General features: G+C 35.9%; 1 protein-coding gene across 1 annotated transcript; it reads left to right on the top strand.

The window, feature by feature from the left end:
* Positions 1 to 413: 413 nt before the first annotated feature.
* LOC149836911 (putative ubiquitin-conjugating enzyme E2 38) lies at positions 414 to 9,293 on the top strand. The gene is made up of 8 exons (XM_090007930.1): positions 414 to 510; positions 604 to 715; positions 4,273 to 4,431; positions 4,512 to 4,958; positions 5,030 to 5,105; positions 7,428 to 7,567; positions 7,671 to 7,988; positions 8,715 to 9,293. The coding sequence occupies exons 1-8, from the start codon at positions 467 to 469 to the stop codon at positions 9,000 to 9,002; spliced, it is 1,584 nt and encodes a 527-aa protein (XP_089864056.1). The 5' UTR covers positions 414 to 466; the 3' UTR covers positions 9,003 to 9,293.
* The last annotated feature ends 14,499 nt before the right edge of the window (positions 9,294 to 23,792 follow it).

Raw genomic sequence — 23,792 nt, 5'->3', positions numbered from 1 at the left:
CAATTGTGTATCAAAATCCAATGATCTTTAAATTCTTTTTAACAGTTTTTTTTTTATATCTTAATGTATTATGTGAAACAAAATTTCCAACATATTTAGCATTTGTTGTGTGCACTACATGCTAGCACGTGCGCATTACATACTGAGAGAGATCCTCAACAACATAACTGTCCACTCAACAACCAGAGTGGCGTTTTTCAGTATTTTGCAACTAAAACAGAGGATAAATCCGAACTTTTCCAGGAAAAGGGAAATTTCTGGAGTTTGGACTTATGAGGACTCTCTCCCTCTCTCTCCAATTTCTTAAGACCTAAGCTTTCTCTCTCTAAAACCTTTTTTTGATCTTTTGCTCTTGTTTTTTTTCTTTTTTAATCACATTAATTGTCATCGTTCAGCCCCCGGCTCCAAATCCGCGCCAACTCTCTCTTTTCTCCCTTCTCATCCTCCTCAGCCGAGCCGGTTAGCCATGGACCGCAAGCGCGCCACCAAGTCTGCCTTCTCCAAGTTCGTGTAAACGCTCCCCCACTTGATCTCTTCTTTTTTTCTTCCAGAAATCAGATTCGCCATTGCTTCTCCTCAACCTCTCTTTCGTTTTCCTTGCAGTGGTTGCTTCATCGGCATGTCATCTTCTTCCTCCTCATCCCGTAACGTCTCCGGTTCGGGCGAGGGCTTCCTCGTCGACGCTGCCAATCAGCAGAATCGGAAGAGAAAGCAAGTAAGAAGTGATCGTTGTCCTCCACTGCATGCTGATGCTTCCTTCCTTTCTCTCTTGGTCGTCTAATTTTTGTCCAAATGGTAGTCCTTTGGTGGAGCTCTTGTTCTTGGTCATTAGCGCCGATGGTGTTCTCGTCGATCGTTTTTGTGGGAGGTGTTGCAATGTAGTCTTATCTAAATTCTGAATTGTTATTTCTATGTTGATCTTGAGGATTTCTCATCCGCATGATATCTCTGATTCTGTGGATATTTCAATAAATTCATTTCGTTTTCTAAAAAAAATAAAAGGGATTTTATAACTTGTGGTTGCTCCTAAGTACGCGGACATAATATTTAGTGGCACTTGGCAGCTATTCACAAATATACCGCTCTTCTGAACTTATCACCATCACAAACAATTCAGAAAACAAAATCTTGATCGGTTCAAAATATCTGGTCTTCTCATGCACATCTTAATTTTATCATGATTTTCATACGTGTTTTGCTTTTTCTTGGGTTTTTGAATTTTTTTTGCTTTCGTATCCTGTTCAAGCTCTTGTAATTTTTAAAAGACATGGAGGTTTACTTGTATTTTCTCCAACACCCCATTTTTTTTCAATTTGTCCTGCAAAAAAATTCCCAATACCAAGGCAGCGTGTGGCTATGGATGGCAGCAAGGAACCCTCCTACCTGTTTTAGCAATCTCAAAGAGTTGATGCAGGGATCATAAGCTCAGGTTGAACTGAGCATGACAAGATCAACCAGGACACGGCAGCTCAACCAAGAGAGGGCCGTTCCTGCTTGCAACCTCGGCAGATTAATGAGTAGAGGAAGGTTATTCGCATCAGTTGCCATTTTCTCTAAAAATTTATGCAGCAAAAATTTTCCTTTTGCCATTTTTAATTTTTTCGTTTTTTGAGCAACCTTTATACAGATCCGGATTATTTTTAATTATTTTTTAATTTACTAATAATGGGGTTTAAAATATTAATTATTTTTAGTTTTATTTTTTCTTAATTGAGTTGGGTTTCTTTTTTATTGTAAACGTGTGTAGGATCCTCGTTGGTATTTGTGATGCTCTCTCTCTCTCTCTCTTATATATATATATATATATATATATATATATAGGTTAAATATTTGGTACTAATGAAGGTATGGAACTATTGAGTAGAAAACACCTTTATTTCATATTTTTAACATTTTTTGTTGATCAGACTGGATGTGATCTACTGTGTTTGTTTAGTAGAAAATGGGTTTTGAATCGTGTGATTGCGACATGTAAGCAAGTTTTTAAAGGGGTATATATATAGATAGATAGACAGAGAGATAGAGAGGGCAGGTCCAAACTTGCTTGGCTTTTTTCTTTTTGAGGAATCGAAACTTGCTTGGCTTTTATCATGGGCTGTATTTAGTAACTGTGTAACCCTTTCTCTCATATTTTGATTTTTAATCGCATGGCTTACTTCAATGCCAACTTTATTGTTGGTTGGTGACTTGGCATTGAGCTGTTATTGTTTATCAGTTTTTTTCTTTTTTAGATAAGCGCTGGTTATTAATTTTGTGAAATGGGTTTTTTCTTTTTTCAGCCCTTTTGTCTGATTCTGTGTTTATAGTTTCCTTTTGCACTTTCTTCTTAATAGCTTTTATTTACTACGGTCACTGCTTGCACCAAGTTTGGAAATGAATATGGTGTTCCTTTTTGCCTCATTTAAATGTTGCATTTGATATGGGCATTTTTAATTATATTATTTTGGTTCAATGAGAATACTGATAGAGACTGCGTATGAACGATTGATTAATTTATTTTTTCTTCTTGAAGTTGAAGACACTGACCTTCCAGTTGCCCCGAAAAGAGTTTTTTTGGGTGAAAATATTTTGCCACTTTGTATTTGCTTTCCAAAGTGGTCAATCCTTGGGAGGAAAGTCTGCACTCTTGGTTCCATAAGCTTTTACAATTTAGTATAGGTATGAGTCTTATGACATATGTAATTCTGGTTCCATAAGTTTTTACAGTTTAGTATAGTTGTGGTTTGAAGCAGCAAAGTGTGATGCATACTTGAGTCTCCTTTGAAGAGTAATAATAAGGTTGAAAACATTGAAAAGTCAAAGATGGGGAGGTGCAGCAGAGAACATCAAAGCAGTGCCTGAGCTTAGATTGATGCTGATACTTGTTGCATGATTATAGAATTGAAAGGCAAAACTAGTTTTTAAATTCAAAACCTATGGATGTTAAATTGAAACTTTTCAACTTAAATCACATGTTCTAGTTGTTGTGTTTTTTATCCAATGAAGAACATCTTAAATAGCCATAAAGATAGAAAACTGAAATGGTAATGGTTGAGAATGATCTCCATGTGCTAGTAGTGGAAGTGAACTGCCTTGAGTTATCAAAGAGTCAAATGCTTATTGATTTTCAGCTGGACTTGATTGTTGCGTGGAGCATGTGGCTGTTGCTGGCTTGGTGATTTGCCATGTTACCCGGACACTCCATTTTCCCTCTGTACCAGTGTCGACACACGTATCCCTATGTCGACACGCGTAGACACCCGGACACACCATTTTACTCTCCATACATACAAGTTTTATTTAATTTATAATTTATAATTATATTTTCAGTTTATAACTATATTTTCAGTTTATAACTTTATATTTTCAGTATATACTATATATTTTAGACATATCATATATATTTACATTATATTCAGTTAATTTTAAATTTATTTTGTATTTATGTGATATATATATATATATATATATATATATATATATATATATATATATAGCCGTGTCCCCGTACCCACATTTTTGGGAATTGCTGTGCTGTACCCTCAGTAACGGTACCCACACCCAGGTGACAGGTGATTTGTTGGTGGAGGCTAAACTATTTCAGAGGATGTACAGGTAGAGGCCTTGGTTCAAGCCACCTGATTGGACTGAAAATCATACACAAAATTGCATGGTTACAAAAGATTGTCACGTAAAAATGAAGATCATCTGCTAAATGCCACAAGTAATAAACTAAGCGTGTTCCAGTTTTCTGTACAAAAATGAGAAGAAATAGTTTGATGGTTAGAAAACAAAAGTGGTATTTGTTACCGTTAGAAAATTATGTGACTATGCTATTCTTTGATAGTCTTTGACTAGTACTGTCATGAACTTTGTAGTTAATTTGTTTATTCTATTCTGGGGGATAACTGTGATTTTTTAAAAGCTGTTTAAAGCTTTGAAATTTAAGTCAAAACATAAAATACAGTTTTCATATGATGATTAGATTTCCACTGGTGTGCACAAAGATGCATAACATTAATGCATATGACCATTTTTACATTACACCAATATCTGTTTTAGCAACTGCATTTATTTATATTTTATGTCTTGTTTTGACGATAAAACGACATGGAGTCTCAAAAGTTGATTTAGTTATAGGGTTTCACTTGATTTTTGTTTCTTTTCTCTTGTATTATGATAATTATTTTATATTTTAAATTATTTTGAGCTAATTGAACACCCACAAATATTTGTTCTACTTTCTTTCCATTATCAGAAGTAACTTTGTGGAATGCATTTCTATAAAAGCAGGATGCACCTGGAGGCTTGAACATTCCTTCACATGAGACTATGCAGATTGATGAAGACGATGATATTCCTCATAATGCAATTACACTTGATGGCAGCAGTAAGGTTTCGATGGTCTGGGGAAAGGATGGACCTGTTATGCTTGTTGATGACTCTGAGAAGGTGAAAGGCCCTTCTCCCTTTGTTTAAATTTGCATGTGCTAGCAGAAACAGGTGTAATTCTAATTATGTTGGTTTTACAGAGCCATTCTGTGCAACAATCTGAGGGTTCATCAGGAAAGGATGAAGTTCTTCCTCTTAATCCTGATGACCTGTCCTATCTAGATCTGAATGATGGCCCTGGACACATGGGCACTTCACCAACAAGCACAATCTCAAATAATTCTGACCAATTCTATGAAAATATGGATGTCGGAGGAGATGATGAGGTTTCCTATATTCCAGAGGATGATTCTTTCTCTCCTTGGACAAAAGATATTTTTGAACACGAGCCTGATCCAAGCTCTTCAGCAGGAGCAAGCCAATCCGTTCCTGTGATTGAGGAGATTGATAAAACCTGTCGCATATTTAAAGAATTTAAGCAGTTTGACACTGTTGTTGATCATTCAGATCACCACTTTGTTAAAATACGACAGCCAGGCAAGAGCCTTTTTAATATAATTCCTTCTAGACAGAAGTCACCGCCTGAGGTATGCAAGGACCTTCTATATTGTTTCCTTTGTCTCCTACAGATGATCAACTGTCTGTCACCTTTTTTCAGTCACAACAACTGTCTTCAAGGGAATGGACAAAACAGATACAATATGAATGGAGCATCTTGGAGAAGGATTTGCCAGGTACATTTTCTTAAGTCATCATCGATTAAACTTTTTAACCTGCAGTGGTAAGTGAGTTTCCTTTAGGAAGAATTCAATCAAATTAGTAAGGGGAATGGGAAGTTACTAAAAACTACATGTGTTTTAAGAGTTGGAGAATCTAGGAAATATCATTCTACCGAGCACCAATATGAAAAAAAATCAATTTTGTTGATGTGTTTCGGATATCATAATTTATTGATATTTTCCTTGTATAATTTTTACAGGAAATACAATTTTGGTGAGAAAATATTTGTCACAGATGTTCCCATTAACCTTGTAGCTTCTAGATTTGGTTGCATGGTTCAACTTTTGGAACCCATTGGTAAGACATTAGTTGGCATAGAAGGTTGTAAGTAGTGTATCGTTACCTTTATCAGTTGGGTCCAAAGTTGGATACGTATCGTAAAAAATCATAAAATTTTAATAATTTATTGCAAAAATTCTAAAAAAAGTCAAGAAAAATCAGCAAAATAGCAAAAAAACTTAAAAAATCATGGCACATGAAACAATGATAAATTTCACAAAATACAACAATAAAATCAAATATGAAGCGTTTATGTCTCTATGAACTGCATAAGACATCGTCAATAATCAACTAATATAGATAATATTGCATGCATATCTCACAAGAACAATACAAAATATTAAATATCGCACAATTAAGAACATGCCACAAAACTCATTCTTTCGAATTATCTCTAATGACCTCTTTTGCCTTATCCATGACCTCATAGAGATAACCCGTAATTGGTCTGCCTTTATTGTCAACTAATCAAAGCACCTTCACAAAAGGTATAATAATTCTCAACAAGTTCACATATGAATCCGCAAAAAAGATGAAAATGCACTCTTACATGAGAAATCCGCAAAAGCCCTCAACCTTTTGCACGAATCGGCACCCAAATTACTCTCACGCCTCTTAGGGTGTGTGGGTTCTCCTCTAAAGGACTCTACACAAATGAGAGAATCAGCCCTAAGGAGGTCTTTAAAACCCAAAATTAAAAAAATTCAGTTTCGGCTCTTTTAAAGTCCGTTAGACATGTATCATATGATACACCCTTATCATTTGATACGGTCCGATACAGAGTTGTGTTGTACGATACGGTCTGATACCGGTACTATACAGGGTTGTATCCTATGATACAACCGGAATACAATGATACGTGTACCATATTGAGTTAGGCCATAATTATGATACATATTGTACAACACGGTACGATACTTACAACATTGGGCACAGCCACATCTCTTACTTTCCTAATGTGCCTTTTTCTAAGTCCTCCATCTTCATGATTTCATCATTTATTTATATTGTGGCACTTGTTTTTACTTGTGGATCTACTTTAGGCACAAGTAACCCTGTAAAACATTATACACACATGCCAAATTGCCCTTTCTAACAGAAAGTCCAAATTATTGAAGGTGATCTTGGTTTTGCATAAATTTGAGAAAAGTTACATGTTTAGGTTAGTTCTCTAGGTTTTTCAATTTGGTTTTTTATGTTTTCTAAAAAATGTATTTATTTTTTGGATAATCCAATGGGAAAACCCCTGATCACCGACCCCACATTGGCTGGCCTCCAGTTGGTAAAACCCTTTTGGCAAGTTACGCCACCCGTGGGTTTCGAACTTGTGACATCCCGTCAACTCAGTGACATTCACAAGTCCTCCCCACCAGATGAGCAGAGCCCTTGCGGGCAGAAAAAAAAACAGAACACAAGGTGTTAGAAAGTGAGGAGAGAGGAAGGGACATGGCAACTATTGTTTTTTCCTTAAAGATGGGAGATGGTCTCTTTCCATCTCTATTACATGCCTTACATTCTACAAAGCACATGACTGCCCTAGTTCAAAGTGAAAACCTAAATAACACTATAACCAAAATGATTATCATGTCTTTTCTAAAATTCTTGCATTTGAATTTTTGCCAGCCAATCCCAACTTCAGCTTTAATAGGAACTGGCATGAGATATATGAGGCCATGTCCAATATGCCTTATTCCTTGGAATGATTTCATACTGTGTGTATTATACTTGTATTCTAACTTGTTCAAACACCATTAGCCAGTAACACAGTTAAAGAAAAATGCAGCAAGAATCAGGCAGAAGCAGATGATTAAATTAGTCACAAAAATTGAACTAAATGTTGTTTGTCATCCTTTTCATATTGCTTGTGCTCAAACTCTTGAACACATGTACGTATTCAAACCTTTTCAATGGCCCCTTTCAATGGCGTTACTAATTATTTTCATGCGCTTGATGGAAACATTTCCTTTCTTTAAATCCCTGTTTCTTTAATTCAACAGAGACAATATATGTTAGAGTTTATGAAGAAAGGATGGATCTTTTGAGAGCTGTCATTCTTGGAGCAGCTGGAACTCCTTACCATGATGGTCTCTTCTTCTTTGACATCTCTTTTCCACAGGATTATCCACACAACCCACCAGTTAGTATTTGATGATGGAACCTTCCTGCATCTGTGCTTTCTTTTGTTATCACTAAATACACTAACAATTGAATGGGTTAATTGTTTATTAACTGTTATGCAGTTGGTTCACTATCACTCCTTTGGCCATCGACTGAATCCAAACCTGTACTCTTGTGGAAAAGTCTGTCTTAGCCTCTTGAACACCTGGCCTGGAAGCCGTTCTAACAGCGAGACATGGATACCAAAAAAATCTACTATTCTTCAAGTTTTGGTTTCCATCCAAGCTCTAGTATTAAATGATAAACCTTATTTTAATGAGCCTGGATATGAGAAGTTAGCAGGTAAAGAAGACGGTGAGAGAAATGCAAGGGCATACAATGAGACCACTTTCATTCTATCTCTGAAGTCTATGTTGCACCTGTTACGGAGACCACCAAAGGTATGGTTGATCTGAAATACCTAGGGATTACTGATTCTTTGGAAGTCTTATTAGATAATTTGGAAAAACATGTGAATGTTTGAGAAAAAGAAGTCTGTGGAATCTCCTCTGTAGTTGACCCTTGTAAGTCTTGATAGTTGAATGGTTCTCAATGAAGTTAGTGACCTGCGTGAGTTGGCATGTTGACCAGCCTGCAATCTGTTCAACATTTGGAGCAACTGAATAAGTGACTTTACTTGAGGTGCCTCTTCTAAAATGTGCAACACATAGGAAACCCACCTGCTTTCCTGCATGCGTCAATCTTTCTGTAGTTGGTTGGTGTTATTTCCAAGTCTTCACTAAAGGGGACATTTGAGAGCTTCGGATTTGAGATCTGAGGATCTGATATGGTGTGGGGCAGGCTGATGTCTCTTGGACTCCATGCCAAGATCTTAGGCTTCTCAAACACAGGATCTCAGATTGAGGATCTGATGTCCCTCGTATAAAGTGGAATGAGAGGGTGTGGGGTTGGGGGAAGGGGTCCACTCTTAGGTCCTTGGATCTCAAATCTAAGGATCTCCCTCGGATTTGGGATCCAAGGGATTCAAACGTGCCCTAAATTTCTGGAAGCTGCTAAGGCATTATCCAGTTTTTTTCTAAAGTACCGACTTCTGGAAGCTTTCTGTTACAGTTAGCAATGCAATGTGCCTTGAATTTATCATGCCATCTATACTTCCTTTTTTTCAGCATTTTCAATCGTTTGTGGCGGGACATTTCGGTGCTCGTGCACCACATATTCTGGAGGCATGCAAAGCATACATGGGAGATGTTCAGGTTGGTTGTCTTGCTGCAGATGGAGTGAAGGATGTGGACCCGGGGCACAAAAGTTGCTCTAAAAGTTTTAAGGACTCTCTGTCTCATCTCTTTCCACAACTGGTAACAGCATTTACTGATAACGGTACTGACTGCCAGGAATTTGTCCCAAAGCCAAAAGAGCCTCGTGAACGAAAACTCTTGGTTAAAGTTTGGAACTGATTTTAGCTGAAATTGATCATCTGCAGAAAGCATAGTCACATTACATAGTATAACATTACCTTCATTTTCACCGTCTCCATTGGATATAGTAGAGTAGTGCATTTGCTTTTAACATTCAGATTCTTACACTGTAAATAAGGTGTAGATAGTCGCACTGATGCTTCTAGTCACTGCTTAGCTTCACATAGGAATTTTTGGCAGTAAAATGGTTGAACAAATGTTAAATCGTTTAGTTTTGTCATCAAGTGATCATTGAATATATGGATGTTCCTTTCTGTTTATTAATTTAAACATGGAAAGTTTTTTTTTTTCATTTCTTTTATGTATGCCTGTTGCCTCTAGATTTAGTTATTATCACTGAATTTATCAGAATGTTGCCTTTGAATCCAAGGTAAACGAATTGCAGCTTGTACTTTTGAATTCAAATAATAGAGTTGATTAAACTGTTCAGAATTCTAGGTTGATTTACAGTGTCACTTCTAAAACAGATTGTAAGATGAACATGGTTTCTTCTCGGTTGTGCAAAACCATGGTTTGATTTATTTAAATCCATAGGCACCAATATCATTCTTGGCAAGGTTTTTCTTGGGAGTTTTTTCCAAATAAGTTTTTTTTTGAAAAAAACTTGAGAAAATGTCAGAAGCCTTATAACTTGCAAAGACTAAAAAATAAGAAATGATAGGTCTTATAGTATTTTTCCTACCAAAATCTAAAGAAAAAAATTAGAAAGTTTTAAACATATAAAGAAACAAAAATAGAAAACATACACTTAAAATATATAAAAGGAATTTTTAAATATCTTGGAAAATATCATGATAATATTGCAATGTTTTGAAAAATATCATGATGATATCAGGAAAATCTCTGCTGGCCTTGAAATTCTTATAAAAATGCGATATTTTGAAAATATTGCTGAGATTGGAGAGTGAATCATGGAAAATGGTTGGATGAAGACCTTGTTTTGGGAGATAGTTCTTAGCAAAACTTAAGAACGTGAGTATAATACTACTATTGGTGCTAAACTGTGCATTTAGAATGGTCTCGTCTCAAGTTGTGTCAATAATGCTGCTATCTCTACCTGACAAATTATAGCTGTTTTGAGCTGCACTCATTGAGACACCCGCTAGTCTTCCAACATTCCTCTAAATCTGAGTCTGCCTTGAAACCAAGATCTCTAGTTGAAGACGGTTGCCACTCGGAATATTTCATACATGCAATCACAGCCAATTTGATTCGTGCCCCTTTCACTATATTTTCTTGATTCGTGCCCCTTTCGTTATATTTTCCGGGCATTCTATCCAGGCTTTGACTAGTACTGTTGCCTTTCATTCTGAAATAATTCATTGATAAGTTGCAAGTCAAACTTGATTTGATGTGCGCAATTCAAGATGGATGGCTGGTGCAATTTATGCCAAGATTGCATGTTCATATATATATATATATATATATATATGTGCTAAATGGGTTTTTCGGTGCTTCTTTCACCATTCTGACCCCATAGATGTGTTCGGCATGGTCGATTTACTAGGAATTGATTTCTGGACTATGTGTTTTTGATGAAAACAATGATATTTGGAGCTTAAAGAATTTACAAGGATTTTGGACTGTTTATTTTTTGAACCTTGTAAAATCCCACCCATGCATCGGAATCAAATGCTTTAAGAGCTGATCCCTATAACTATGTAAATTGTACGGTTGGAATTTAAAAGTAAAACAAAAAAAGCCTGAAAAGCCTATTTAGTATGTTTATTTATGATGTAACTCTCTCTCTCTCTCTCTCTCTCTCTATATATATATATATATATATATATAGAGAGAGAGAGAGAGAGAGAGAGTAATGGGTTTGTGTTAAACCAATTTGGTGCTAAACTGCATGCTAAATGGGTTTTTAGGGTTTTTTTCATTTTATTTTTAAAGTCTGACCGTACAGATGTGATCTATGTACTTGATTTCAGAGGGATCAGCTCTTGAAGTGTTTGATTACAACACATTGGTAGGTTTTTATGAAGTTGGAAAAATCAACTGTCCAAAATCTTTGTAAATTTTGAGGCTCCAAACATCTTTTTTTTCGTCCAAAACACATGATCCAGGTGTGGATTGTTAGTAAATTGACCATGCCCAACGCATTTATGGGGTTGGAACCACATAAAAAGCACAGGAGAAGCCCGAAAAACTCATTTAGCATGCTGTTTAGCACCAAATTGGTTTAGCGGACCCATTTTCTTATATATATATATATATATATATATATATATATATATATATATATATATATATATATATATATGTGTGTGTGTGTGTGTGTGAGAGAGAGAGAGAGAGAGAGAGAGAGATGTAAACATGTTAAATGAAACATGGTACATGAGTTTTTTTTGGATAGCATTAAAATTACAATGTCAGTGGTATTTGTTACGTGTCCAACCAATTGGTGTCTCCTTGGTTGCCTTTGCTATTCTTGGAGTTCGGATTGTTGGAATATCTGTATTTTCCAATACCTTATGCCTATGCTTCAGTGCATGACCTGGTCCATCTTTCAAAATACGTTTGATGGCATCTGGGATTAGGGCTTGATCATGGTGAGGTTTGGACTGAACATCAAAAATACTGGGTCCATGTCAAAAAAGGTAACTGGTTAGAAGAGTTGCAGTAAGTATCCTAACTGAGTTCTCGAGTTTGCATCGAAGGCTCATAAGCTTGCGGTGAAAAAAAAAAGTGTCCCAACTCCTACCCAAACTAGTGCACCACATGAACCAGCCTGAATGCAGCCTATCCAAACTAGTGCACCACATAAACCAGCCTGAATGCAGCCCGGAAGAAGAATATTTCGCGAAGTTTTGTCAGTTCTTGTGCTTCAATTCATATGTGGCTGCTAGTGAGTTGGGTGAGGGTTGCACACTGAACTTATCTAGGCTGGGTTTGTAGGTAGGGATGTCAAAAGGTCTCTCTCTCTCTCTCTCTCTCTCTCTCTCTCTCTCTCTCTCTCTCTCTCTCTCTCTCTCTCTATATATATATATATATATATATATATATATATATATATATATATATATATCCGATATCTGATCCAATACTGAATCCAATTAGTTGGATTCAGTTAAGAATTAAAATTGAATCCCATTAGTAATCACATTTGGATTCGGTATAAAGATTTCATGACTGAAGCCAATTACATGTATTTTTTTGGAATCGGTCTTGCTTTTTCTCATCCGAATCCGAATCTGTGTCATATTAGCCAATATCTGATCAGTCGGATTTGGAAGCTACATCCAACCGGAGTCCGAACCATTTACATCCCTATTTGTAGGCCTACTTGATGAAAGGCCAGCCCAATTCCTAAGCTACAAGGCTAGCCCTAAACGTAGGGACATCAATGGTTTGGGTTCACCGAATGACCCACACTGAATAGTCGGATTCAGTAAAAAAAAACCACATCCAATTAACAACTGGATTCAGATACAGTTTGAAGTTTTGCATCCGATTCCAATTCTAGAAATATGTAACTGAATCCAACTCCGAATTTGAGTAGGACAGATCCGATTATGATGCTTAATGCCTAGATCAGAACCAAATCCTACCCGTTCATATCTTAATCTAAAAGCCTAAGCAAGAATAAATTGACCAACCGAGCCCAGCCATATCGTAAATGTTGGATTGGCCAGGCTCTGTTTGCGTTGCGCTCACAGTTGGCATTACATGAAATAAGAAAAATTAATTAAGGAATGAATACATGATTATAAATGTTTTCCATTAGAATGTCAAACAAAAACCACGTAAAAAATGAGCAAAAAAATCAGCAAATAATATATAAAAATTAAAAAGTTTACATCAACTTTAATTTACAAAATGGCATCAAAGAGGGACATACATTCAAACTGGAGGTATGGTAAATTTAGATTGATATTATCATTTTTTATAAAAGTATTCTTTAAATAGGATATTTCATCATATCAAAGTCTTTTTCCAAAAAAGATGAGTTTTTTTTCTTTTTGTGCCGCAATTAAAAATAACAAAATTGCATTTCGTCTTTCGGGTTTTCAATGTTTAAAAAGGATTTTTGTTACGACACAAAGAAACCACCTCCAGGATTAGAGACCTAGTTGTGCTGGTTTAGCTTGTTGTTCTTATGGTCGCTGCTATGGTATCATAAGACTCTGTGGGCACACCCCTCATCCCTCATAGAGTCGAGTATGAATCCTATCATTGGATATATGATAGGTTTCATCCTACATCCAATCCTAGCTGCCGAGTCAATGGGTATGGTTGGTCCACATTTTCACCTGGATATGAACTGATCCTATGCGCCCAAATGCTTGAGCTGGACGACGACCCATGTCAAAGGATTGGATCCTTTTTGTAGGGAGTCGCCTTGCTTCGGCACAGAGGGCCGTGTTCTAAATGTAGTTTTACCATGGCTGAACCCAGATTGCCCCAAAAATATCCCATCCCAATAAGTATTTGGGACCATTAGGTTAATCCAACAATAGTACAACAGTCTTGGATATGCCTCGGGCTCAGTCAGTTAGGTCCTTGGATGAGTTGTCTTGATTTACATTTCATTCTCCTACCAAATCCTTATACCCTCAAATTAAGTGTCATCAAGACCTTGTCAAGCTGAAGGCCCAGGATCGAATCCCTCTGCCACATGGGGCGGCTGTTGTTCTGGTAAGGGTCAAAAAAAAAAAAGTGTCATCAAGACCTCGATGGGGCATTAGGCTGACCCATGATCAGCACAACATTCAAGTCCAAGTGGGCACAAGTCAGATTGACACACTTGTAGAACCTATGTCACAAGGACACCATTTTGGCTTCGATTTCTAATGGACATGATCCAACAGTGGAACTGCACATGACACGCCATGACACTAACACATATTATTTTTAAATAGTTGTAGTCATTTTTAATAATATTTTCAATAATAATTAAATACATTTTATTTATGAAGATATCAAGAGAATATTTTTATCAATTAAATAATTAAAAAAGTCAGTATCCTCATGTCCTAGTCTCAAAATTTTCATAGTTGTATCACGTCCCATGGTTCTTGTCCGTGTCTTTCTGATAGTGTATAGTCATAATCTATCTACCTAAAAAACATTAGGTTTTGATTGGCGCCCAACCCAAATTGCTAAGATTCAGGAACGGTAAAATCATCAAATCCCACAGCCGTAGGCTTAGCATACAGATCAGATCAGTGCCATTGATCTTATCTCATTGTATTACGTCATTAATTTAACATTGAAAAGTTAATTGCTATTGTTGTTCTGGTCTTGCTCAGTGGATGTTGGCCTACTTCCTTTCATTGAACTTTTATTATTTTTTTTTTGGATAATACAAGGGAAAAATCCCTCCACTCACCGCAGGCTGGCTGGCCTCGGGTTGGTAAAACCCTTGAGATCCCCGCTGCCCATGGGGGACTACATCCAGCTTCATTCTTGCAGCAAACGATGCCACCCGTGAGTTTTGACCTTGTGATGTCTCGTCAACTTGGTGACATTCACAAGTTGCCCCTACAAGATGAGCAGAGCCCTTGTGGGCTCATTGAACTTCTATTTATTTATTAGACTAGACTATTTTATTTCCAAGTAAATTCACCTATTCAACCCTGACCTAAGTTTAGAGAGGTTAATTCATATAATTATTCTTATTAATCTGGTTAGCTTAAAAAGGTTGGTTGTTTTTCCATGTTGGGTATTAATAAATAATTCAAGAGAAGACTTTTGTGACTGGTAAGAAATATAATTCTTTAAAAGCTTGACTATAGAAATTGATACTAATAAATAATTATACAGGGAGCTTTTGTGATTGTAGCTTTCGAGTTTTTGCTTGTTGCCAAAGCAAGAACTATAGTTGTTGAGAAGTTCATTAAAAAAAATTGATGGCCAAATCTTATTTGATGGTCTTCAACGCATTTTTTACAATTGTTTTTTTTGGGTTCTCGGCATCCTCAACCAATTGACAAGTTTCAAGTGAACCATTGAATCTAGATTACCCAATAAGTGCAAACAAGGAGTTTATATATATATATATATATATATCCAAAGGGTTTGGCGTAGTGGGATGGAGCCTAGAACGTTTGACCTGTCTAGGTTCGAATCTCATGGGCGTGATCCCCCTATGTAAGCCAAAGTTTGGCGGCTCCACGGCCTTAAGAGTTTTACGCTGACATGGAGTATGGCAGGCTGAGCCAGCGTGGCTAGGTCTTTGCACCCAGGGGAGTTTCTCCGAGTAATATATACAGTAAATGGTGTAGATTTTGGATGGTTGGACGGCTCTCTTCTCTCCTCTCCTCTCTCTCACTATAAACCCCATCCTCCCCCGCCCTCTCTCTCTCTCTCTCTGAAAGGAGCTAAGGGCGGAAGCACTCGACTGACGTTGGTTGACTCGCCGGAACACGGCCACCCTTGGAACCCTTATCGAAGCCCATCCCAACCCCTCCCACTTATCTCTCCCCTTCCCGTTCTCTCTCTCTGCTGAAGCCTACCCCATCCCCTTCCATTCCACTATCCCCTTCTCATTCTCTTTTTGTTTGAACCCCAATCAATCCCACCCATAGCTGCATGCTATTCTCCTCCTGTTGTCTGTCTATTGGATCCCCAATCGAACTCATTCAGAGCTGCATGATATCCCCTTCCCGTCTCTCTCTCTCTCTCTGCTGAAACCCTCATTGAACTCACCACCTTCCGCTCTTCTTTCCATCTCCTGTTCTCACTTTGCTGCGACTCTCACCGAAGCCCTAGCTCTACCCCTTTGCTCGACCAAAGAAGGGTGTTCTCGATAGAGCTTCTTTATTAATATGATGATTATTTTATTGTTAAAAGTTGTTTAGCCATTTCCATAACACTTACTAAGTTTGTTTTCAGAATGTTTCATAGCAAGATTGCAGCTACAATTCATAATGCTTAATAAAATTTGGTTATGCTTAATAAAATTTGGTTTCGATTATAAAAAAAAAATCTTGGCATGTCAGAATAATATCTTGACACTTTGTTACTGCCAATAAAAGAGATTGGGTGGATTTGCTTGATATTTTGCAACAATCTTCAGAAGAGTGAGTTATAATATCATAATCCTTTTGAAGTTGCAACAGAACAACAATCACAAACTCTTCACTTTGTTGTTGTTCGAGGACATAAAAATTTGTCCTATGCAAACCAGTTTGTCATCAAACTAGATAGAGTTAGTGAAAGCATATATAACAAAGCAACAAAGTACATGAAAAAAAAAGCATTGACATGTAGAGTTTCGTGTTAGAGATAAAGTGTTGTCTTTCCTGAACACACAACTATCTTTCGAAGATACCACAGAGGCATCATTCGCAAATATGATGACCCTTTTATCAGGCACGTTGGGAACTTGGTATGCAAGTTGAAGCAAATTTTCAGGTGCATTCAGTCTTTCACGTGCCTAACATGAAGTTATTTCATGAAGATGATGAAGAACCACAACAAAACATACCTCAAACATGCTCCTATTGTACAACACACGCCTTCAACAACCAGTAAAGAACCATAAGTGATCATCAACCACTCCAACAACTACATTGGTGAAGTAAAAAAGTATTTGGTGCAATGAAAATAACTATCAGGGAGTGAAACAACTTGGGAGAAAGCATCTAGCATAAGGAAGCACCATTGACTCGTGGAAGAGTACCATGCCCGATTTGTAACGCCCTAAATTTGTATTGAGAATTTGCAATATTTTTTTTTAAAACCAGCGAAAGTAATATCCAAACCCGATTAAACTTGGGCGGGTTACAATCAAACCACAACACACATACATGATTGAAATAGAGATTTAAACAAAAGCATTCTTTAAATTTAAAAATTCAATCGTTAATAAAATTAGAGTCTTAACACATTATCAAAATGTCTCAAATGTTCAAGAGCAAAAAACCAAGAGCCGTAGATTTGGGACTAGAGCTATGACGTCCGTCTTGGTACCATCACAAGCATACCGCATCACCAAGTTACTCATTGCCTAAAAATGATAAAAATAAAGGGTCAAACCGTGCCCTACTAAGTAACACTCTAAGAAAAGAAATTTCAAGAATATAAAGCATGCAATTGGTATATTAAACAAGTATATATCATAGATCTCGATTACATTTGAACACAAACGAGCACACTGATAAATACACAACAATAACTTACTCTTTAACATTGTACATGCATTTAAATTCATCGGTAATCAAGATCATGCACCCTTACATACATTTATTTCAGGCACTTCAGTATGAAACATGTGAACCTCATCTCTACACATTGTTTTTTTTTTTCACCCTAAAGGTGTACACTCTTAGGGACTTCAACTTTGATTCAACCAATCCAGTGAGATGTTCATTATGTCATGTATTTTATTATTTTCAAAGACTTAGAAGAATATGAAAACACCCACTAGGTCGGTCCACAACTGAGAGACACACCAGTGGTATAGGAAATTGATTCCTATTCTATAGAATCGTGGAGCTATCTACCTAGGCCTTATCAGGTAATTCTGGTTCTCTATGCCGAGCATGGGGAATCAGGGAGACACCTTGCTCTCCAAAATAACTAACTCTTTTCTCGGTTGTGTGTATCGCCTACCCTCTCTAAGATAAACAAAAGATTTGAATATGTTACTTAATGTTGATTAATTAGACTAACCAGTAAACTCATATGCCTCAATAGTATGAGCTCCCCAACCCGAGCTTCTCTCAGGATGTTCGCATCAACAACACAAGATAAATCTCAACCCATTCAAAACCATGCTCTTGGTAACATATCTCCACTCTGGGATACCCTTCAAACCTGACTTGAGGTAACATACTTTCCTCGAGAGTATCCTTGTGTTATACCTCCCTTGAGGTTTAGAGTGTGTATGAGCTTGCAATACAAATATTTACAACATGGTGCACACAACCACCACAGTGGTTCCACCGAACCCAAGCTTCCTCATGACCTGATTGCACATAGGATCCCTCAAGACCTACTACACACCCACGTGCTACACATACACCACTCATCTAATTTTCAGATTGAAATTGTTTTTTCTGTCAACATACACCAGTATAGAATTCTGCTTTCAAAAAAAGCAATGATTCAACAACCTTACTGAAAGCTTTTCGGCTTCTTTATTTTTTTAGAGGTAGCCTTACATGTCAGTTTTTAAAGAAATCTATTATTGCAGAAAAACTCCATACCCTGAATTTTAAACATTTTCTGGACCAAACCCTTGTCAGGAGACTGCACATGTCTTGTTTTTCTACAGAAACTAAGATTTTACCAATTTGGATGAAGCTTTGGAACCCATAGACATGAGTTATAAGTTTTTAATTATTTTTCATGGGTTACACAAGATATCTAGTACAACATATTAAAAATTCAAATGAATTTTTTTTAAAACCAAATTACTGATTTTTTTGCAGTAACGTCTACCAGATCTTGCTCTGCACACATGCCAGAACGCCTAACGCCTTTTGTAGCAATCAAAAATCTCAGATTCGTGCCACCACTGAGCCCACTTTTATTTTTCAAGGTCCTTTTAGGTCTCTAGAAGCCCCACAAGAAAGAATATGGTCACTCTTCGTGGTTTAGGCATTATAATTTTTCTACCAACGGTAATCACGTTGAAAAATCATAAACAACATGTAGACAAATTCTCTACTTCATGCTATTTATGAAAACACATGCACATACACATTTATTATGATTTTTTTAGCGTGCTATACACATAATCAATCAATCATGATTCTGTAACTTGGAAAAGAAATCGGTACATGCATTTAATTAGATCACCAATCAACGCACAATTTTGCCAAGATCTCAAAACTAAGTCTTTAGAAAAATATGTTTTTTACTCATAAATATAGAATTTAATTAGACCGAATTTCCAGATCTATCAAAGCCTCGTACACATCATAATTAGCATCATCCATACATTTAAACATGCACATAAAACAATAAATATACATCCAAAACTGATTTGCATCTAACATATAAAACTATACTATTTTTTCCAAAATCATTTTTTGGTAAAACCCCGAAACAAACATAGTTTTTGAAGAAATCATATTTTTGAAAACTCTTAGGCATGAGGCTTATCAAAACCAGACATTCAAAACCTCTCTCATGCCAGTTCTATGGCTGATCCAATCAAGGATAACCATAGTACCTACGAATACAAACTCTATATATCTAGAATTCCTTTTTTTGAGCCTATACAATAGAAGTGCCTATTTCAAAACCATTTATGATGCTTCGTACACTTCCTCCTCCTGTTGTAGCACCTTCAAGTAGCTCCAATAGCTGCTGAAAGCACTGGTCTAGAGGTGAAAGAGAAAGGAGAAAGTGAAAAAGATTTGAGAAAGAGAGAAGGAATAGTGTGGGATGCCCTCTTGGGCTCCCTCTTTTTTTTTATGGAGCTTGGGTCCAGCTAAGACAAGTCTTTGGGCTTGCCTTAGCAGCTCAATTAGCAAAGGAAAGAGGGTGGGTCACCCCCCCCCCCCTAGCTTTTTCCTTTTTTCCAAAAAGCCAACCCAAATCTGCAAAGTAGCTTGCCATTTTTTTTCTAAGTGGATTTGGTTTTAGGAAACCAAATTTTAGCTAAGGGGTGTGGGCCCACCTAGGGGACGTCCCACCCTCTTGGATTGACTTGCCACATTAATATAATTAATATCTTTTATTAATTTTGATTAATTCTAAAAAATTTAGTTTGGATCATAGATCCATTTTAGGTTTTGGATTTCATACATAATCCAAAACTAATTAGTTTTCAAACTTAATTTGGATCTAAATCCACATACCAAATTTAAATTTAATTGAAATTAAATTCAAACCTTAAATCATGCTAAATTTCATTTAGACTCCAATTTACATGAAATTAACCCCGGGTTAAATTCAAATTCCATTTTAACTTCATATAAAATTTCAATTCACTTGGAGTTAAATTTTGAATTATTGTACACAATCAAATCTAACTCACATGCATATTTGAATAAATTAAAATTCATAATTAAGACATAAAATTATTTTTATTTATTTAAATAATTACCAAAAAATTATGGGTATTGCGTGATTGACGCCGAGGACAATGCCAACTTAGGCTGGAGAGCGTGTTCTCAAGTTTTTTACTTTGCTAACTTGATGTAAATATCTCTTTGCTTTAAGTGTATTGTAAATGGGCTTTTCCCTAACATCTCTCGTGTATTATGATACAAAACCCCTTTGTACAAGCTTTCTTTGTTATAAGAAGTTAGGCATTCTTGCTCTCTTCCTTCTCTCTTTTTATGTCATTGTACATGTGTGTGCTTGTGTCTCTGCACTGAGCGATTGCTTGCACGTTTTCACAGTGCAGTAAACGGCCTACATTCGGTGTTTGGGAGCACCGGGTCACTTGTAAGCCAGTGACACTCAGCATAGTTTAAAATGTTGACAATAATTTGAAACAATCATGATTTTCAGAATATCATTTTTATGATACTAATGTGATGTAAGTGTTTTTTGTTAACTTTCTTAATGCTTTATATTTGTTATGTTTTCTTATATTATTACATATTATATATGCTGATATTTCCCAAGAATTCCTTGAAAGGAAAATTCTTTTAATTTGTTGAAACATCTTTCCTTATCAGAAAATCCCAATTTTTTTTTGAAAGGCAAGCTGGGGTTAGGCAGACTCCTAATAGGTTTCATTAATTTGTTGAAACATCTTTCCTTATCAGAAAATCCCATTTTTTTTAAAGGCAAGTTGAGGTTAGGCAGACTCCTACTAGGTTTCATTAATTTGTAATTCAGTACATGTATATGCGGTCCCTCAATGGGGACCAGTCCGGGAGATGGTCCTTCCAGGACTTGTGCATCCCCCCCTATGGACAATATGGCTAGTTCCACTATTGTATTAGTCTGAAATTTAACTTGCTATATACAAAAATATTCAAAGCTATATATTGGAATTAGATCCACCAGGAGCGAGGGGGTCTAGAATTTATCATTAAGAACATGTTTCATTTTGGCAACCAGATCTGTCCTCCCACTTTCCAAAGTCACCCATGATCTGGGCAACACCATATTGAAAATACAATTCCACACACTAGTCCTTACCATTCACAGTGAAACAACCGACCTGGATGAAATGTCCTGAGTGCTCCCGAATTGTGAAACAAAGTGCCAGGCCGTGTGGAACAATCCACAAAAGCTGGTTTGGGTCCACCAACACCTTAGCCCCATAACAATCCATGTTAAGGCCTTCTTTAGCTGGGGGAGGGGGTGGGGAAACATCTACTGGGGACCCAGCTGCATGGTCACTTGGGTGTTCTTGGCATAGTGACAAATATCGCGAGATTTATGAAAATCTCGCGATAATATCGCTAGAAATTGCCTGAAAATTTAAAACTGTAATTTGTCGTGAGATTTTCAAAATATCGCAAGATTTATGAAAAAACCATAAATATCACGATTTAAACGCGATGTCTATGTTTTAAACAACTATTTACCGTGAAAAAACCATGTATTTTTAGTTTTAATTTTTTTTTATTAATGTTTTATTATAACAAATATTTTATATATTATTTATTTATTTTTTTATTGCCGAGATTTTGCCAAAAAATGCAAGATTTATGAACTTTTTTTAATTTCTAGCGAGTTTTTGAAAAATGAGATTTTGCCAAAAAAAATGTTTGTCACCATGGCTCTTGGTTGTAGAAACATTCATCTTCATATGTGTGGTTTCCTCAGATGCCACCATGGAGGTGCTATCCAGACATCTATTGATGTCATTATCAACTATCAGGTATCAAGCTTCCACTAGGCTCCCTCTTCTCCTCCTGTTTCCATGGTTGGTTTGAAGTATCTCAAGTTGCAGTTGTTCAGAATAATTCCTCCATATTTGTGACAATGGTGCCAAGAGAAGTCCAACGCAAAAATTTAGAAAGTTATAAGTTTAGTGTTATCATCTCCCTTCTCCAACATACTTGCAGACATAAGTAGATGGATATATGTGAAGTTAGCTTCAATATTTTCAAGTTACAGATGAATCATACCAATAAGTATCTTTCAAATTGATGTTTTACTTTTGTTTTTTAAAAGAAAGACAAAATTTCATCAAAGAATCAAGAGAGATTGATGGTTGTGGAGGATTTTATAACCATTATGGTGGACACACGGAAAGAATTATTGCTCTAGTAAATTAGCAGTGAATGAGGGTTTTCAGTATATTTTTAGAAAATTTAACCCCACAGATGAATTTAGCATGGTTGATTTCTTAGAAAATGTCAGTTGGATCATGTGTTTTCAATGAAACTTGTGATTTTTTTCGGCTTGAATGTTTATGAAAATTATAGAATTTTGATTTTCAAACCATATAAAAACCTACCCATGTGTCGAAATTGGACGGTCCAAGAATTGATTCCTATAAAAATCAAGCATATACAACACATCTATATAGTCAGATTTAAGAAAAACAGAAAAAAACACTTCAATAGCGGGGTAGACTGGCAGCATGTAAGGATCAGAGTAGAAAACTAGCCCTACTCGTAAATTAGAGTGCTTATCTCTCTCTAGAGAAACTTTGGACAGCCTTTTGAAAGAGGCTTAAACAACCTAAAAAACTTGTATTATTGACTAAGTGTTACATTTGAGGAACATGCATAAGATTAAGAACTTGGATAATTGGTTGCTTGCTTTCCTGGCAAGCAATATATCCTCGTGTACTAGGTGGGTCCCACAGTCCTAAATTTGTGGTATGCACTAGGTTAGTATCACTCATACTAATCCAAAAAAAAAGTAGCAGGGTTGATGCTAGACTCCACTTCTCGCATTAATGCCATGGTTTTTTTTACAACTCATTGCTACAAATTTCAATTTGAGTGTAAGTTCTATTAAAGTTTATTCAAGGCTATAAGAAGTCTAAGTTGTTGGAAAATGTGGTAGGTTAGGATACTAAAAATAACTTATAAACTTTATAAAATTTAAATACTATAATAAATATTATCAATTGAGTATGACATATTCACATGATTGCAATTAAGTGTAGAATTTTATTATTTTGTTTTATAAGAAGTAATCATATTTTTTTATTTAAAATAATCATACTTATGAGAAAAGCTATACATTTTTATACATAATTCATATGACATATAAATTTAAATATGTAAATAAAATCTCTATGATTAAATCAATATTCTAAATTAATTTGTGAGACTATAAATAATTAATTGAAATATCTATGCATATCTACATGGGTCCAATTTTAAATAATATTTATTTACAATTAGAAACAAATATTTAATCATAATCAATAACCATTACCATGATTTTAATTAAGATAATAAATAAGATCAAACTTATTTAAATAAGTAATCGATTCTGCTAAAACAAAACGTGTTTGATTGTTATATAATAAGAAAACTTTTCTTTTGAAAAGACAAAATTTAGAAAATCAAATAAGCTTTTCAACACATCAAAAATCATAGAATTCTGATATAGGATTGTGAAGTTATGGCTTTCAGAGACTAACTATATCATCCCACCCAAATATAAGTATAGGATTCAAGCACGAATTTGAATAGATAATGTACATAAATTAGTAACAACATCAAGAGAGAGAAAGATAAAGCATACCTTTCACCTGCCAAAGCTCTCAAATCCATATTGATTGAAAAAGAGAAAAAAATGCAAGGCTTGATAAATTTACTTTATCTTGAACCATTATCAAAGAAGAATCGGGCTCAACCTTTTGTATCCACCCTAGGTTTAGGAGTACACTAAATGTTGCAGACTTAAGCTGATCCCTTGACTACATGACACAAGGCTACA

This window comes from Nuphar pumila, chromosome 5 (genome assembly GCF_984573655.1).
Source record: "Nuphar pumila chromosome 5, dmNupPumi1.hap1.1, whole genome shotgun sequence".
Taxonomy (NCBI): domain Eukaryota; kingdom Viridiplantae; phylum Streptophyta; class Magnoliopsida; order Nymphaeales; family Nymphaeaceae; genus Nuphar; species Nuphar pumila.
The sequence above is the reverse complement of the archived record's forward strand: the minus strand, read 5'-3'. Positions and strand labels throughout refer to the sequence as shown.

What these genes read in the sequence shown, in the direction of transcription:
- LOC149836911 (XM_090007930.1), top strand. Translation starts at nt 467, where the DNA reads ATGGACCGCAAGCGCGCCACCAAGTCTGCCTTCTCCAAGTTCGT. An exon ending in TCTGCCTTCTCCAAGTTCGT is followed by an intron (nt 511 to 603) that starts GTAAACGCTCCC and finishes TTTTCCTTGCAG; the next exon opens with TGGTTGCTTCATCGGCATGT. An exon ending in ATTATCCACACAACCCACCA is followed by an intron (nt 7,568 to 7,670) that starts GTTAGTATTTGA and finishes ACTGTTATGCAG; the next exon opens with TTGGTTCACTATCACTCCTT.